Here is a 15,098-nt window from a genome sequence, read left to right as displayed (position 1 = left end):
TCAGGTAGTAAGCCGCGATGAGAGGAGGAGGCTTACGGGGGAGATGGACTGAGCAGAAAATGACTTCAGGTTATAAAATGAAAGAGAAAAGTGTCCTCACCACTCCACTTTGTGATTTGGTCTTGAGGTCCAGCTTCACAACGCCAAAGCCTGGACGGATAACGAAGACAAGAGAGTGTGTCAGCAGAAATCAGGTGGGAGACGAAGCAAATAAATCAAATACAAGAAGATTTATAAAAAGCAGAAGTTTTGACGTTTTGGATTTTTTTTTAAATCTCCTACTAAGAGGTAAGAGTCATTTTAGCTCTTAGCTTAGCATAGAAACCAGCACATAATAGCCTATAAAACTGCAAATTATTAATTTAACATTTCAGTTTTGTACAGATTGAACAGCATGTGTCATTCAGAGAGCGTTCGAGGTGGCAGCAGGCAGATATTTTGTCTGATCTTTTGACAGTATCAGGTTAGCCGATTCAGCAACTGTCTCTCCTGCTGTGCTGAGGCAGCTTCTCTTGGCTGCTGCTTCACATGTAACAGACGGAGACAGTGTGAGAGTCTCTGCAACAAGAGGCTCACTTCATTCTTTGCTCAAAATACAGTTAAAACTTTAAATCTTTGAATATTTGCGTATTCTTCTCCTCTCTGAAACTTCAACCACTGACTACTTTCTGCAGCTCTATAGTTATACCTCTTATGTCTATAAGTGTGTACAAGTCCATTGAGGGCATTGTTGTAAATCGTGACCAGAAGTGACTCATGGCAATACATGATTTTTATATAGTTTTCAAAGTGAAAAGTACTTTGATTTGTATTTAATTTGCTCCATTTGGTTTGAGACAGTCTTTGAACAATAACATTTTTGTACCACACAATATATAGATACTGCACTGCATTTAGATCATTTTGTCCATATTGCTCATTCCTAACTCAACTCAATGCAACTAACTTCATTTTTTTTAATTATTATTTTCTTCACTGATCATTAATAGTGCAGACCATAAAATGCAGCGAATCCTCACATTTACGACGCGGGAATCTGCAAATATTTTATGTTTTTGCTTGAAAAAACACTTTAATCAATGAATCAACTATGAAAATGTTGGACTACACACTTATTTACAACCTTGATGGAGTATTTGTTGTTTGCTTTGCAGATTGGCCCACTGCCACCAACATTTAATGTTTTCATCAGTCTGTTATATCAGCTGCACACTGGAGAGTCTTTAACATCTAGACTCAATGAAACACCAGATCTGAACAGACTCTGTTTCAGGAATTCCTAACTGTTAATAATTTACTCTCTGGGCTAAATCAGTACTCACCATAGCCCTTGCTGAATATATCCTTGGCAGCCTTGCCCAGGTCTGAGTATGTTGGAGGGACAGCCATTGTGCTGGAGGAGATAAAGTCATGAATGTGATCAGTGCCACGTATTTCACAAGTCACAGAACAAACTAGAAAGCAGGTTGCAGCACACGTTTTCTGCACAGTTAAAGGCCTTAATCAGGGCTGAGAGTCACATTTGAGTCGTCCATAATGTTGCACCACCAGCAAAGCTTATCCTGAATGGAGGCAGGGTGCAGGAGAAGTCAGCGGGGGGTTGTCAAACACCCAAACAATGGAATAACTGTCATTCAATTAAACAACCAAGAGTCCCGGTGAGCTCCAGCAGAAGGGAACATGCTGTTCCTTTAGAGGAGGCTGGGATGCTAACAACACATGGGCTCTGCATCCGGCTGAGACAAGAAGGCTGAAGGGATGGGCAGGAAGTGCACCATGAAAAATACACAGAAAAACATAAATGAGCACTAATATACACACACAAATAGATGAAATAGCCGAGCTAGCATCAGAACAAAAGGGCTCTCAGTCTCATCATATCTCAAGGTTGTAATAAAAAAAAGAGGCCTTCATCCTGATGATGCTGCCGTTGACACAAATGCACATTATGACTGGAGATGCATCCTGTCTACTGTATGAACAGCTGGAGAAGATGCCTCCCCAGGTGAACGATGCTAAAGCTACTTGCCTCATTTGTTATGTGGGACAAAGGACAACAGATGGGCCAGAGGAGGAGGTGAGGTGAGGGGGGGTTGACAGCTAGCTAGCTGGTGTGTGAAGCTGCAGTAACAAGCTAGCTAACTAGCAAGAAAAGGGATACGACAGATGCTCTTGAATGGCTGGTTAGTTAACGTGCATTGTAGTCTGCCTGTCTGTCCTCCCTAAACGCACACACACACGCACATATACGCACGCACATACACACCTACCAGCCTGCAACCCCAGCTGACAAGGGGGCTAACTGCGTAGCTAACCTCACCGTTTTAAATCTCCGTACTATCGCACAGGAGAGCTATCATGCACGGATTAAACTGTGCATTACAAGGCTAAACATCATTACATAACAGACTAGCTAAATCGCTCAGCATGCTATGTGGCTAACCTTGGAGAGAACACGTACCGTTATGTAGCAATTAATGACGTGAATTATAAAAGATAAATGATAATGTTCAACGCTGTGTGTGATATCAATAAGCACAGTTTGGTCTCCTTACCGGTGCAAAGGTGTTTTGGAAGGGGTGTCTGCAGAGCCTGGAGCGTCCCTGGCGTGATGCTGCTCAGTGGATTGACAGCTAGCTTAGCTTAGCACTGTCTATAAGGGGGAACAGGGCACAATGAAGGAGACATATGGCGCATGCGCGGTATCAGTGCGAAAAGCGAACGAAGAGTCAAGAAAAAGAGCAAGAGATGAATCTCAACCGGGTTTTACAAGAGTGTGGATCGTTTAATGGAAAACAATCGGACAGAAGGGACCAATATGAGATCCATAAATGTTTTTAGTTAATTTATATGTTTCTGAACATAAGAGCCAACACTTCTGACCTCATGGGCCCCTCTGTGACTGACCCGAGGGGGGAGGGTTTAATAAAGCCAACATATGCAGGCTGAGATTCAATAGGTAGATTTTAGTTTAATGTCTTAACACGGTATTTTTAGTCTGCAGACAAAGTAAAACTGTATTCAAGTATTTGTTATACAGACAGACTGTGTTTGCTGTATATTGCTGTAGGCCCATACTGCTAATATAACTGGATCATTAACCTGAAACTGTATAATCAAAGAATAATTTATGATCTACAATTACACATGAATACAAAACTTTATTGATTCCCTGGGGGGTAAATTCACAGGTTGACTGGCAGTTTATAAGGACATAAAAAAATGTGCTCCACCTTTAACAGCTGTTACATTAAACCCTCAATAATCAGAATTAAATGATATAATAGATTGTAATTTAAAATGGGTCTGCCACTTTTGGTACTTTTTTATTTTAGATTGTTTTAACTATTTATAGGTTAGTGATGTATGACTACTTTTTCCAATGCTTAAAATTAACCACAATACTAAATAATAGCTAATTATTACATTTAGTGGAGGTCAGTAATTCCTTGGGAAATATAACTATCAATTTAATAATTATTTTAACTGATTATTACACTCATAGAATAGCTTGAAAGATTTCCCTTCTGTCACACTTTTACATGTACAGATTTAAATAATATTTTACTTCCATTAGAAAGTTTTAATATGAAAAACCAGAAAGTGGCAAAAAAAAAAAAAATTAGACTATTTAGATAATTTAAAATAGTCTCCTTTTTAATGAGCAGACTGCTAAACTGTGATTTGTTTTGTTTTAATCTTGTATAAATTGTTGGTATAGATTTAAAGTTGTTGAATAAAAAAGAAAAAAAAGGAGGTTGGGAAAAAATGGCTGCCTCAATAATCATAATTCAATTATATAATAGATTTTAGTTTGAAAAGGGCCAGTCCGCCACTTTTGTTTTTGATCTATTTATAGGTTAGTGATAATTAAAACATTTAGTGGAGCACAATAATTCCCTCTGAAATATAATAATTAATTTAATAATTATTTTTGGCAAATTATTACACTCAGAGAATAGCTTGAAAGATGTTCCTTCTGTTACACTTTATATTTACAGATTTTAAATCATATTTTACTTCCATTGGAAAGTTTTAATCTGAAAAACCGGAAGGTGGCAAAAAATGTTGACTATTTAGATATATTTAAATTATTTTCCTTTTTATGAGCAGACCGTTAAACTGTGATTTGTTTTGCTTATAAATAAAGAAATTGTTGGTATAGATTTAAAGTTGTTGAATAAAAAAGAAAAAAAAAGGGACGTTGGGAGAAAATGGCGGCCTCTGCAGGCGAGCCGCTGCATTTAAAGTGGGCTGGGATCTTCTCAACGACCAACCGGCGAATGAGCGTCTTCACGCGGGATCACCCCGGTCCACCTTAAAATGTTTGTGACAAACATGGCGTTCCTGCGTGTCAGTGTCGCGCGTGCCCCGCCCTGCTGAACCTGAACACTGACTCAACGCTATCAGCCTCTCGGTGCGTGTGTGTGAGCAGTGTGTGTGCGCGCGCGCGCGTGTGTGTGAGTGTGTGTGTGGAGGGTGAAAAACTCCACACTGAAAAGTACACACACACATTATCTCAACTCCAAAAGTCCAACGGTCCATGTCTGCGTCGAGGCTGCGCGAGGGCTTGACGCGGCGGACCGAGCAGCACATCCGCGTCGACCGACACCACACAACAAAGTTAGGCCGGTGAAGCGCCGTCATGTCCGGACAACCTCGCTTCGTGAGCCCGTTCCACAGACCGCGGTGCCTGGCTGCTGCTGCTGCTGCTCCGGCGGGGAAAGCCAAATTCACGCATCCGGGAAAGGCGATCCTGGCAGGTAAGGAAGTTTGTGTTGCAGGCAGGAGTTTAGTTTGTGTCTTGCTGCACCTCACACACACACACACACACACACACACACGCACACAGACACACACACACAGAAACTTGTTATTGTAGCTCTGAGCTTGTGTGCAGATGTTATCAGAGGCCTTTGGCTGCAGCACTGTTTTCTCTTTTTCTACAATGACACTGATGAATGTAAAATGAATGTATGCTGTGCTTTGTGCACTGCAGTCTAAAGGCACCCTGACTCTCTTCTTCTTCATGGTGTGTATATATAAAAACAACATGCCTTGATTCAGGATTCAGGACTGAACTTCTTCCAGGTCACCCTCCCTGGCCGGTCTTGGATCTGGAGTTTGGACGGTCTGATGAGTGCTGGGACCTTTAAACTTTACCCTCCTCAGAGACCTCTGACTGCCTCATGAGTCAATCAGTGACAGATGCTCAAACTTCATCTCACTGTGCAACAGTACAGGCTGATACTGTGGTGCCATCCACCGTGTTTGAAGCTCAGAAGTACAGAAGAAAAAACGTTTAATTATCTGTACGTGACTGTCAGCAGTTTGAGCGGTGCTGTCCGGCGTTGACCCGGTGGCCTTACAGGCTGTGTGTGCTCGGAGGCCCGGGGTCTCCCATGTTCAGGGCTGCATGAGCCACGATGACAATGCACATTGCTCTGTCAGCCTCTGCACACATTCACCTGGGTTTCAACATGTCTGACACAAGTCCAGTGAAGAAACATCCTTACACTCAGCCAGAAAGACGGGCCAGAACCAGATGTCCAAATGATCCTGGCTCGCTTTAATCGAGCTAATAGGATGACGAGGCGTCTATCAGCAAAGTCACAAGAGAATAACTAGATCACATGCCAGGGCTTTATACAACAACCACTAATCCTCCACAGAAACAGACAGCATCTGTTTCATACGGCGAAGCAAACCCACTTCAGTTTGGACTCACGGGTGAATATTTCTGATTCAGTGCACAAAAATGCAGAAATATTGTGAGAAATATTAATTTTCCAGCAGGGAATTGGATGAAAAGATCAGATCTGTTGGTCGAATATGAAGCAAAAGTAGGAGAATGGTTAGCCTAGCTTAGCATAAAGACTGAAAACCAAGGGAAACAGCTAGCATGGCTCTCTATTCAAGGATCCACATTATGCACTTAGGCCCAGGCTAACGGAGTCATTAGCCCCAGACAGGAGGACTATCATTAGCACAGGGCTAATGCTGCCTTCACTTGCTGCTCAGATAGTCCAGCTTCCCCAGTTCAGAAGTTGTTCTTCCCACTTGTGGTGTGTTCGCGTGCCTCAGTTTTGAATGTGGGAGCAACGTGGACAATGATTTGCATTTTATCGCACAAAGCGTTCAAACTACACTGTTCCAGTATTTGAATAACAAGGAAGAGCAAAGGAAACGGATCCTGTTAGCCATGAAGTATGTTTCACAGCATGTTAGCAACCCAATGTTGACCTTCGTCCGCCATGTTTTAACATCAGGGCGACTCATGTACCAACATTTTTTCTGACCCGAGTTGTCAGTTTCCCTAGTCAGAAACGCGTTTGTCTGGTTGTTTGGATGGCACCTGAACGCACCATTAGATTTGACCCCTTAACTTTAGACCAGGTCCAAATATCTTTTTGAACGTGCAGCTCGTGTTTAAGTTCTCTAATCTTGTGTTACTACTCTGTGTGCTTTAACTCTGTTTCCCACTGGAATCTTTTAACAACATGTTTAGTAGATTTTTTGGGGATGATGCCACAAACTCGGGGCCAACTCTGCTCTGCAGGAATGCCAGTAAGCCTGAGGCTCAAGTCGGGCTGGGCCCGCTTTGAAATGTGCCAGGATTGTGCCTCAAAGCATTCCAAGAACACTCTTAGCCACAGGCGACCCAGGATAACAACACTTTCACACTGGCGCAATCCTAGCATATTGTAAAGTGGGCTAACAGCGACTTTAGCCTAGCGTTCGCTGGTGCAGTTCCAGAGCAGGGTTAACTTTGACTCTAGACTGTAGCCTCACTGGAGTCACTGCACGTAGCCAGAAACAGAAATAGTCCAACGCAAAACATCTTCACACTTCAGATTTTAAACAAATAAGATATATCTTGCTAGCTGCTGGTGTTCAGAGCCAGGCTGTCTGTTTACCCTTGTTTACCTCCAGAGTCATGCTAAGCTAAGCTAACTGATACCCGGCTACGGTATCAATCTTCTTTTCTAACATTAGGCACTAAAAGGAAATATGAACGTAAATGTAAAAAACAAAGTAAATAACTTTTAAAGATATAATACTAAAGGTGGAGCTTGGTTTTACAATGATGAGATGATGTCAACGCTGGTTATCGTACGTAACGTTCACATAAACTGAAGCACAATAACCATCTAACAACATATCACTGTTTTATGGCATGATGGTTTTACTCAGGTACTGTTATTATCAGTTACAGTAATCCTGTAGGAATCGAAAGCAGCACGAAATCTACATTTATTTAGTTTAAAAAGTAATTTATTATACTTTCTGGCAAAATATGAAGTCCTGATGGACATAAAACTTGATATCAACCTTAAATATTAACATTTATTTCAGAGCACTAAGGCAGTATAAATCAGTTCGTAGATAAGCAAAATTGGCACAGTATGATAATAGTGTGATTACTGTAAATGTACTGTACGCTTATTCAGCCTTCATTATCAGACCATAAATTAACAGGTAACACAGAGTAATCATCTTATATCTGCGATGTTAAAATGTAAAAGTGAAAGATTAAAGTTCACATCAGTGTTAACACGGCAGCCATTACTAATGTCACCAATCACAGCCCTGCTTTCCCTCACAACTAAATCAATGAACCTGTTGAAATGAAGTGTTGTCTGAGGAGCGTCTCCTCCAGCTCACCTTCAGAATACCTGTTCCACTTTCCCTTCATGTCAGACTTGATAAACTGGTTGTATATCTTTCTTCCAGCTTGAATACACGTGGACACGATGCAGGTACTGCACAGAGGCTTGTTGACAGACCATGTTGTGCACTGTGTTGGTTTTAATTTGTAGGTGCCGCTCCGGCTGTAGAGCCAGTCTCTAACCAGAGGAATGCCTGGGTGTGTCATTACCAGCACTTTTAGAGCTCACCAAAAATACACTCGATGTTTTAGTGAAAACAAGTGATTTGACAAACAGTAATCTTGTGATTTTGTGTGCACGAGCAGCCTGACTTGCATGAAGTTGGATTTGTCTGCATGACATTTTGGGAGAAGGAACGCATGTTAAAGCATCAACAAAGAGCCCTTTTTTATACAAGTGAGGTTGAATTCACATGCACATCTACTGTTCACATCCCTTTATTGTTCATTTTGGTATCACGTCTCCACAAATATGTTGTTTTTTAACGGTTTCTTGCAACTTAACTCCCGTATAAACTCGTCAAACTTGTCCAGCTGCTGAGCTACAAGTCGTATACTTCATGTGCTTTATCGAAAGATAGTTTCCTTTTCCTGTATTTGGTGTGAACGTCTCAGCCATCAGAGGAATCATGCCACTATCTGACAGCCACTGTGAGGCTGAGGGCCGATGTGGTGAACAGTGTGTGCTCTGAAGGCTACACACCCCCTCGACTTGGAGTCAGGCCAGGGGGAGTAACTGTAGGCAGAATCTCACTGAGACCGGCCGAGCCAATCAGCTGCCGGCTGCGTGTTCGCTGTTGAACGGCAGATGTGTGACAACCAGAGATTTAAGGTGGAACCGGTTTGGACTGGTGATGAAACGCCGTTCACAGACGTGTGCAACAGTCGTGAACAGTGCTGACCTCTAACGTGCACTCTGCTCACAACCTTTAAAGGGAGTTGTGCTTTATTCAATCTCGCTTTTACTTTGAAACTTGTTTGTTGTTTTTTATGTGACTCTTTTGTTGTTTGTTTAAAGTTCATCGTTTCATCTTTTATGTGGAACTTTTCATGCTGCTCTCTCCGCCTCTCTTCTTAAAGAGACTTTGAAGCTTAGTGGGAATATTCTTCTAAAAATAAAGGTTAAATATGTTGCCGTCTTATGTTGTTGTGACGTCCTTGAGAGCACAACTGTACAAATAGATGATGAATTCATGTGCTTAGTAAACAGTTAGTGTTTATAGAAACAGACACATGCATGTGTAAAGTAGATTAGATGAAGATAAACTATATTTTTCTATCAATAATTGGTCGTGGTTGAACTTGTTTGCTGTGTTGATGCAGTTTTACACATTCAAAGTTATTTTCCCTTGAAATGCACTCGTGTGTCTGAAAGGAAACACTTTCAAAATGTTTTCTTTTGGGCTCTCTCTTTGAAATCTTTGCTGATTGGAATGTGTTCCATGTTATTTCAGGAGGGATCGCAGGAGGCATCGAGATCTGCATCACCTTCCCCACAGAGTACGTGAAAACACAGCTGCAGTTAGACGAGAAGGCCAATCCTCCCAAATACAGAGGCATCAGTGAGTTCAGTGCTTTTATCTGCTCTCTGCACATGTGTGATGATAATACAACTTCCCTCTGTGGCCACATTGTTGGGTGTGCCTGTGAAATCGAACGCAATCTAATACAACAGTGAGTACTGTTCGTGCGTGAGCCAGCAGATGTGTGTTTGTGTAGTAAGTCGGCCCTTGTTATCTGTTATCTCTGAGACCATGTGAACTTTGGCAGAGAACATGTTTGTCTGCGGAAACTCGTCACTGTGAGCTTTTCTTGGCAGCGCTGCAGTTTTCTCTGTCCAGCAGATGATTTGTGTTGTAAGCTGTCGTCTCCATCTCGTCCAGGTGACTGTGTGAAGCAGACGGTGAACAGTCATGGGGTGAGAGGTCTGTACAGAGGGCTCAGCTCTCTGCTGTATGGATCTATACCGAAAGCAGCCGTCAGGTACGACAACACACTTAATGAGGTGTGGCTGATAGAAGTGTGCAAAACTTGCAGCTTCCTCTTGAGCCACAAAAGGGTTAAACTACTTTTTTTCCCCTTCATCTGCAGTAGAATTCCCCAACAACTGTGAACCCACTTTAATGTGGAAAGTTGGTGGAGTTACCCTTTAATATATTAAGCAGAAAAAACATTTGATTAATCGATGATGAAAGCCTGAATAAGACCCACAGCCCAGATGAACTTATTTCTTTTTCGTCACTGATTAATCAGCAGATTGTTTGGTCAAAAAATTATAGGATATGTAAAAACAAAATGCTAAACACGAGGTCTTAAAGCCTCAGGTGACATCATCACAAACCAAAAAATATAGTTTTCTGTCACATAAGACAAAGAAAAGAATGAGCAGAAATGTAACTGTCAAAATATTGTTTTTGTTGATCAGCTAATCTATTGATTGCTTAACTGTTTTAGCTCCAGTGAGAACAGTGTTTGTGTTGCCAGGTTTGCAAAAAGGCGGGTTTCTTCCTGACTTCCTGACAAGCCATCGAGTCGACATCTATGAATGTCAAAAGTTTAATTAAAACTCAGAGATTTTTCACAACCTGGCAACCCAGACGGCCATGACAACAAGGTCACCTTATAACAAAATGGTGCTGTTTTAAAGTCATTAACCCTTTTTTTCTTTATTCTCCATGACCTGGTGCAGATTCGGGGTGTTTGAGTTCCTCAGTAATAAGATGCGAGATGAAACCGGTAAACTCGACAGTAAGAGAGGATTCCTCTGTGGTCTGGGGGCTGGAGTGGCAGAAGCTGTGGTGGTCGTCTGTCCCATGGAGACAGTGAAGGTAAAAACTTATCTAAGTTCAGGATCTGAATACTTCTTTCATCACTTACTGAACAGAACTATTACAACAGTCATCGAATGGGACTGCAAAGAACTTTATTGAAACAAAATGCTGAACTGTGAGAAATACGAGAAACCTCAACATGGAAGAACGTGTTTTTGTTGACGTTTCTAAATCTGCAATCAAACTCAAATGCATCTTTTAATAAAAGAGACTGGAAGATAAAAATGCAGAGTACTTGTCACCTGAACAGCTTCCTCTCATTCAGTCCTCACAAGTTTCTTCGCTTTGATGCAAATAAAATCTTTCTGATGCAGTTTTACTCAGATTGGTTTCATTTTGGATGCTTTGGCTTGTCAAAGTTATTAATCATTGTTCTGATTTCATTTTAGGTCAAATTCATCCACGATCAGACATCAGCAAACCCAAAGTACAGAGGCTTTTTCCACGGGGTGAGGGAGATCGTCAGAACTGAAGGTGAGGAGGTTAATGACGTTTTACTGCCACCTACTGTTCTGATTCTGCCACACAGGAAATGACTCCTCAGGCTGTTCATCAGCTCTCATCTATCTGAGTCATCACATCTTTCATTTGGAGGATGATAATCTTAAATGTTTATTAATTTAAGTGCTGGTGACTCTAAAATGAAACTGAAAGCATTAAACTGATGATACTGATGCGTGTGCAGGACTGAAGGGGACGTATCAGGGCCTAACAGCCACCGTGTTGAAGCAAGGCTCCAACCAGGCCATCCGCTTCTACGTCATGACTTCACTGAGGAACTGGTACAAAGGTGTGTGTGTGTGTGTGTGTGTGAATCATTAAATCATGTAAATAATTACCACACACAAGCAAAAAGCAGCTGAGTTATCCTCTTTTTCTTGTAAAAACAAGGTGACAACCCCGACAAAGCCATCAACCCTCTGATAACTGGAACGTTTGGAGCGTTTGCTGGTGCTGCCAGCGTGTTCGGAAACACTCCTCTGGACGTCATCAAGACCCGCATGCAGGTCGGTAGAATAACATGGAGTTCTTTAGGATCTCATCATTCAACCTCAAGTCATATAACTTACAGTTTTTAAAAAAAATGTATTTAACAGGGTCTGGAAGCTCACAAGTACAAAAGCACACTGGACTGCGCCGTCAAGATCATGAAGCACGAGGGACCAAAGGCGTAAGTTGATGTGATTTATGAGGGTTTGCATGTTTTATATTAGCTGTATTCAGGATCCCACATCTTTTTAAATGAACTCACACTTTTTGTAAACTAATAAATCCGTAATAATTTGAATTTTCCACCTGTCATCTCCAATATGGTGGCAGGTAACCAGAGACTAGAATGCAGCTTCATGTATGAAGTAAAGGAAAAGTTTGACCAACTGGTGAAATAGTCAGATGTTAATATTGATCCCTCATTTCTGTAGGATAAATATATAGTTAGGATTCAGTTAGTTTAGCTTAGCATAAAGAGTGGAGGCAGCAGGAAACGGCTGGTCTTTCTCTGTCCAAAGGTACAAAACCTACAGAGACAGACAGTTTGTGATTTTAAACTGGACTATTTCTTTATCGGACACTTCCTGAAGTCTTGTTGTTGTTGTTGTTGTTGTTGTTGTGATGTCGCTAGGCCACAAACTGAGGCCAGGAAGTCACACTCGCACCATAATTTGTCATTTTTACGCTTCACTTTTTGTATGCAAGATAAAACGTGATATTTAATGTGCTGTAGATGTAATCAAGACAAAAGGTTCCCTTCAATATAAATATCTCATGTGTAATTATACCTGATAAAAACCACCATCAACTGATGCATCATGAGTAAAGTTTTTTAAATGTTCATCGATACCAGAATTGGTCCGATTCTACCTCCTAATAAAATAGGAGCACATCTGTTCGTCATTATTTTATGATTTAAAATATATCATCATATTGAGAGTTATTCATCTGGTGCAGACCAACCAAACCAGTTAAGTTTAGCGTTCCTATGCGTCTCTACTCACAAGAAGTCAGGGAAGTTGCATATTTACTGTCTCCCTTTTTGTCCCATCCAGGTTCTACAAAGGTACCGTTCCTCGGCTGGGTCGGGTGTGTATGGACGTGGCCATAGTCTTCATCATCTACGAGGAAGTGGTGAAGGTCCTGAACGTTGTTTGGAAGACGGACTGAGATGGACACCTCGGTGCTACACGAGCAGGAGTGTTCAGACGGGCCGCTAACAACAACCGAGTCCAGAACCAAGTCTCCTTTTAAATCCTGCTTCTAGGTTCTAATATCTACCTCTGGGTGATTTTCAGAAAAGACAGAAAAGGGATCGGTATGTTCTTGATTTTATTTGCAACACAGCTAAAACAAGTGAAAGCATCGTCTGCATGAGAAAAAAAAAAAAAGCTCCAGATTGCAGAGTCACTGCTCACACTTGCTCTCTCTACTTAAATTCCAAACGGTGGGGGGAATGTTCCTTTAAGAGCTCAGGGAAAAGGAACGGGGGCAATTATTTAGATTGAATTTAACAGTCTGCACAGAGAAGCGCGACACCTGCAGTTCAATCTATATGAACGCTGTGTGTGCGCGATCGAGGAGACGCCAAAACCCCTGACCCAACATAATGTGATTTAGACACTGTAGGAAAATAAATTATACTTGAAAAGAGAGATTATGTCAGAGATCAAACATTGTAAAGCCCTGTTCGTATGCAAGTATTTAGATTTCTTTTATACACAACACTTCTCAAAACAAATTTCACTCAGTACCTGATGACGTGATTTATATCCAGATGTCGCGGGCTGCAGAGGCTACAGGTACCCTAACAACTCAATGCCTTAAATCACATGAATTGTCAACAGAATCAGGATTGTAGGACCCACACAGATGCAGGTTTTTTATTATGTTGCGTATGTAAACAACTTATTTAGACATGCACATTTCCACAAAGCGATGGTTGGTTGGGGTGGTCTGAAGCTGCAGAGAGGTTTTTAAAAATCCATTAACTGACTAGACGGTATGCTATAAAGTGCCTATTGTACTGTGTGATTCATTTTGAGATCTTTTGAGATTAAGAATGATTAAATGTCGTGTGTACTCGGCCACTACATATGTTTTAATTATATACGCAGTTGCACGCGCTGCGGTCTTGCCAGACGTTTTTAATTCCAGGCACTTTCGAAGGTATTTCTGAGATGTTCATATCACTGTTAACGTTTTTTCGATGACCTTTTTTTTCTTCTTTTTTTTTTGCTTTTAATTTTTTAACCGCCTTTATTGCATAGACAAGACAACACCATTAACAGTGCCTGCCATGTCATTCCAGGGAGGAAGAGTGGTTTAAGATTTAGCTTTTATTGCAGTTTTTGTTGAATTCTTAACTCTGTAACGTTAATTGCCTTTTAATTTTTACACCAACTGATGACCCAATGTGCCAACTGCTTCTCATATATGTGATGCCATGTTGTAGACTGCAGTTTGTAGCTTGTGAGTCTGGCATGTTTACATACAATGCAATTCAACATATGTTTACTTTCAGCTTCGGCCTGATCTTGCATACGTGTGTGTTGCAGCTACTTAAATATCATTGGAGCTTTCTTATTAAAGGAGCAGTTCGACCGGAAAATTAAAATTCCAGTCATTATCGCCTCAGCTGAGTGCTGATGGACAGTCAGGTGGTGTTGTGTAGTCCACGAAACATCTCTGGAGCTTCGGCTGAAGAAGCAACCGAGAGAAGAAACAAAATGGCTCCATACGGCTCCATGCAGCTTAAGTCTCCTGAAGCCCCAAGATGCTGAATTGATTTGAAAAGACGTTATTTACACCAGCTGCTAAGCTAAAATTTGTGCACGACATTGACCGTATGTAAAGGTTGCGAACGACGTCCTCTCAAATCAATTCTGGATCTTGAGGCGTCAGGAGATGTGGATCACGCCGGACGAGCCGAATGGAGCCATTTTGTTTCTTCTCTCGGTTGTTTTTCAGTTCGGTTGTTCAGGAGAAATGCTGCTGCTGTTGTTTCGTGGACGACGAAACTTCATCTGACTTTCCATCAGCAACTGGTTGAGTATATAATGACTGAATTTTCTTTTCTTTTTTTTTTCTTTTTTTTTAGGTGAACTGTTCCTTTAACATAAGAAATGTACCGGTAGCTCTAACCGAGTATTGTGCCTTCAGTATACTTAATTCTAATATGTATGCTCGCAAATAAACATTGGATCAGACTGTTGATATTGCCGTGTTCATTCCTGTCACCCTGCTGTCATTGTTGTGTACTTTTTAAAGGAGCATTACGTAGTTTTGGAGAAGAAATGTTTATCAGAAGAGAAAGACTGATTTTTGATCATAACTTTTGGTGCCTAAATAAACAAACTCTCACAACATTTAGGAAAGGAGCAGTTAGTAGCTCAAGATAAATGGAAGACACGGGATTCTAGCATTTATTTGTCATTTATTTAGGTTGATAATTATGCTTTTTGTAGAATAGCTCTGACTTCTCCAGCTTCTGTTACTGTGATAAGAACATTCACACACTAGTTCCCTGTAACTGTCACCATTCTGTAGGAATTTCAGACTGTTTTGCTTTGTTTATATGTGGCGGACCCTGCCACCTTTCTAGCTTA

The 15,098-nt window shown here is 41.2% G+C and overlaps 2 protein-coding genes across 6 annotated transcripts in view; one reads left to right on the top strand and one right to left on the bottom strand.

Annotated features, from left to right (window-relative positions):
* Positions 1-2,712, bottom strand: part of LOC115592394 (voltage-dependent anion-selective channel protein 2) — a 9,109-nt gene extending 6,397 nt beyond the window's left edge. For 2 of the 4 annotated variants that reach the window (XM_030435060.1, XM_030435062.1), the window contains exons 1-3: positions 2,556-2,712; positions 1,323-1,393; positions 101-150 (exon numbers count right to left, since the gene is read on the bottom strand). In XM_030435060.1, coding sequence (XP_030290920.1) covers positions 101-150; positions 1,323-1,389 — 117 coding nt within the window. In that variant the 5' untranslated portion in view covers positions 1,390-1,393; positions 2,556-2,712. The remainder of the gene's footprint in view (positions 1-100; positions 151-1,322; positions 1,394-2,555) is intronic. The other 2 variants (XM_030435061.1, XM_030435063.1) reach the window with 1 other exon arrangement.
* Positions 2,713-4,441: 1,729 nt separating this feature from the next.
* Positions 4,442-14,704, top strand: slc25a1b (slc25a1 solute carrier family 25 member 1b). Of its 2 annotated transcripts, none has more exons than XM_030435058.1 (9): positions 4,442-4,763; positions 9,124-9,231; positions 9,553-9,652; positions 10,359-10,497; positions 10,890-10,974; positions 11,186-11,290; positions 11,392-11,507; positions 11,598-11,671; positions 12,546-14,704. In XM_030435058.1, exons 1-9 carry the CDS (start codon positions 4,646-4,648, stop codon positions 12,658-12,660), a joined length of 960 nt encoding a protein of 319 aa, XP_030290918.1. In that variant the 5' UTR covers positions 4,442-4,645; the 3' UTR covers positions 12,661-14,704. The 2 variants fall into 2 exon arrangements, with proteins under 2 accessions (XP_030290918.1, XP_030290919.1); XM_030435059.1 differs by lacking the exon at positions 4,442-4,763 and adding an exon at positions 8,580-8,790.
* The last annotated feature ends 394 nt before the right edge of the window (positions 14,705-15,098 follow it).

Source organism: Sparus aurata, chromosome 12, assembly GCF_900880675.1.
Source record: "Sparus aurata chromosome 12, fSpaAur1.1, whole genome shotgun sequence".
Classification (NCBI taxonomy): domain Eukaryota; kingdom Metazoa; phylum Chordata; class Actinopteri; order Spariformes; family Sparidae; genus Sparus; species Sparus aurata.
The sequence above is the reverse complement of the archived record's forward strand: the minus strand, read 5'-3'. Positions and strand labels throughout refer to the sequence as shown.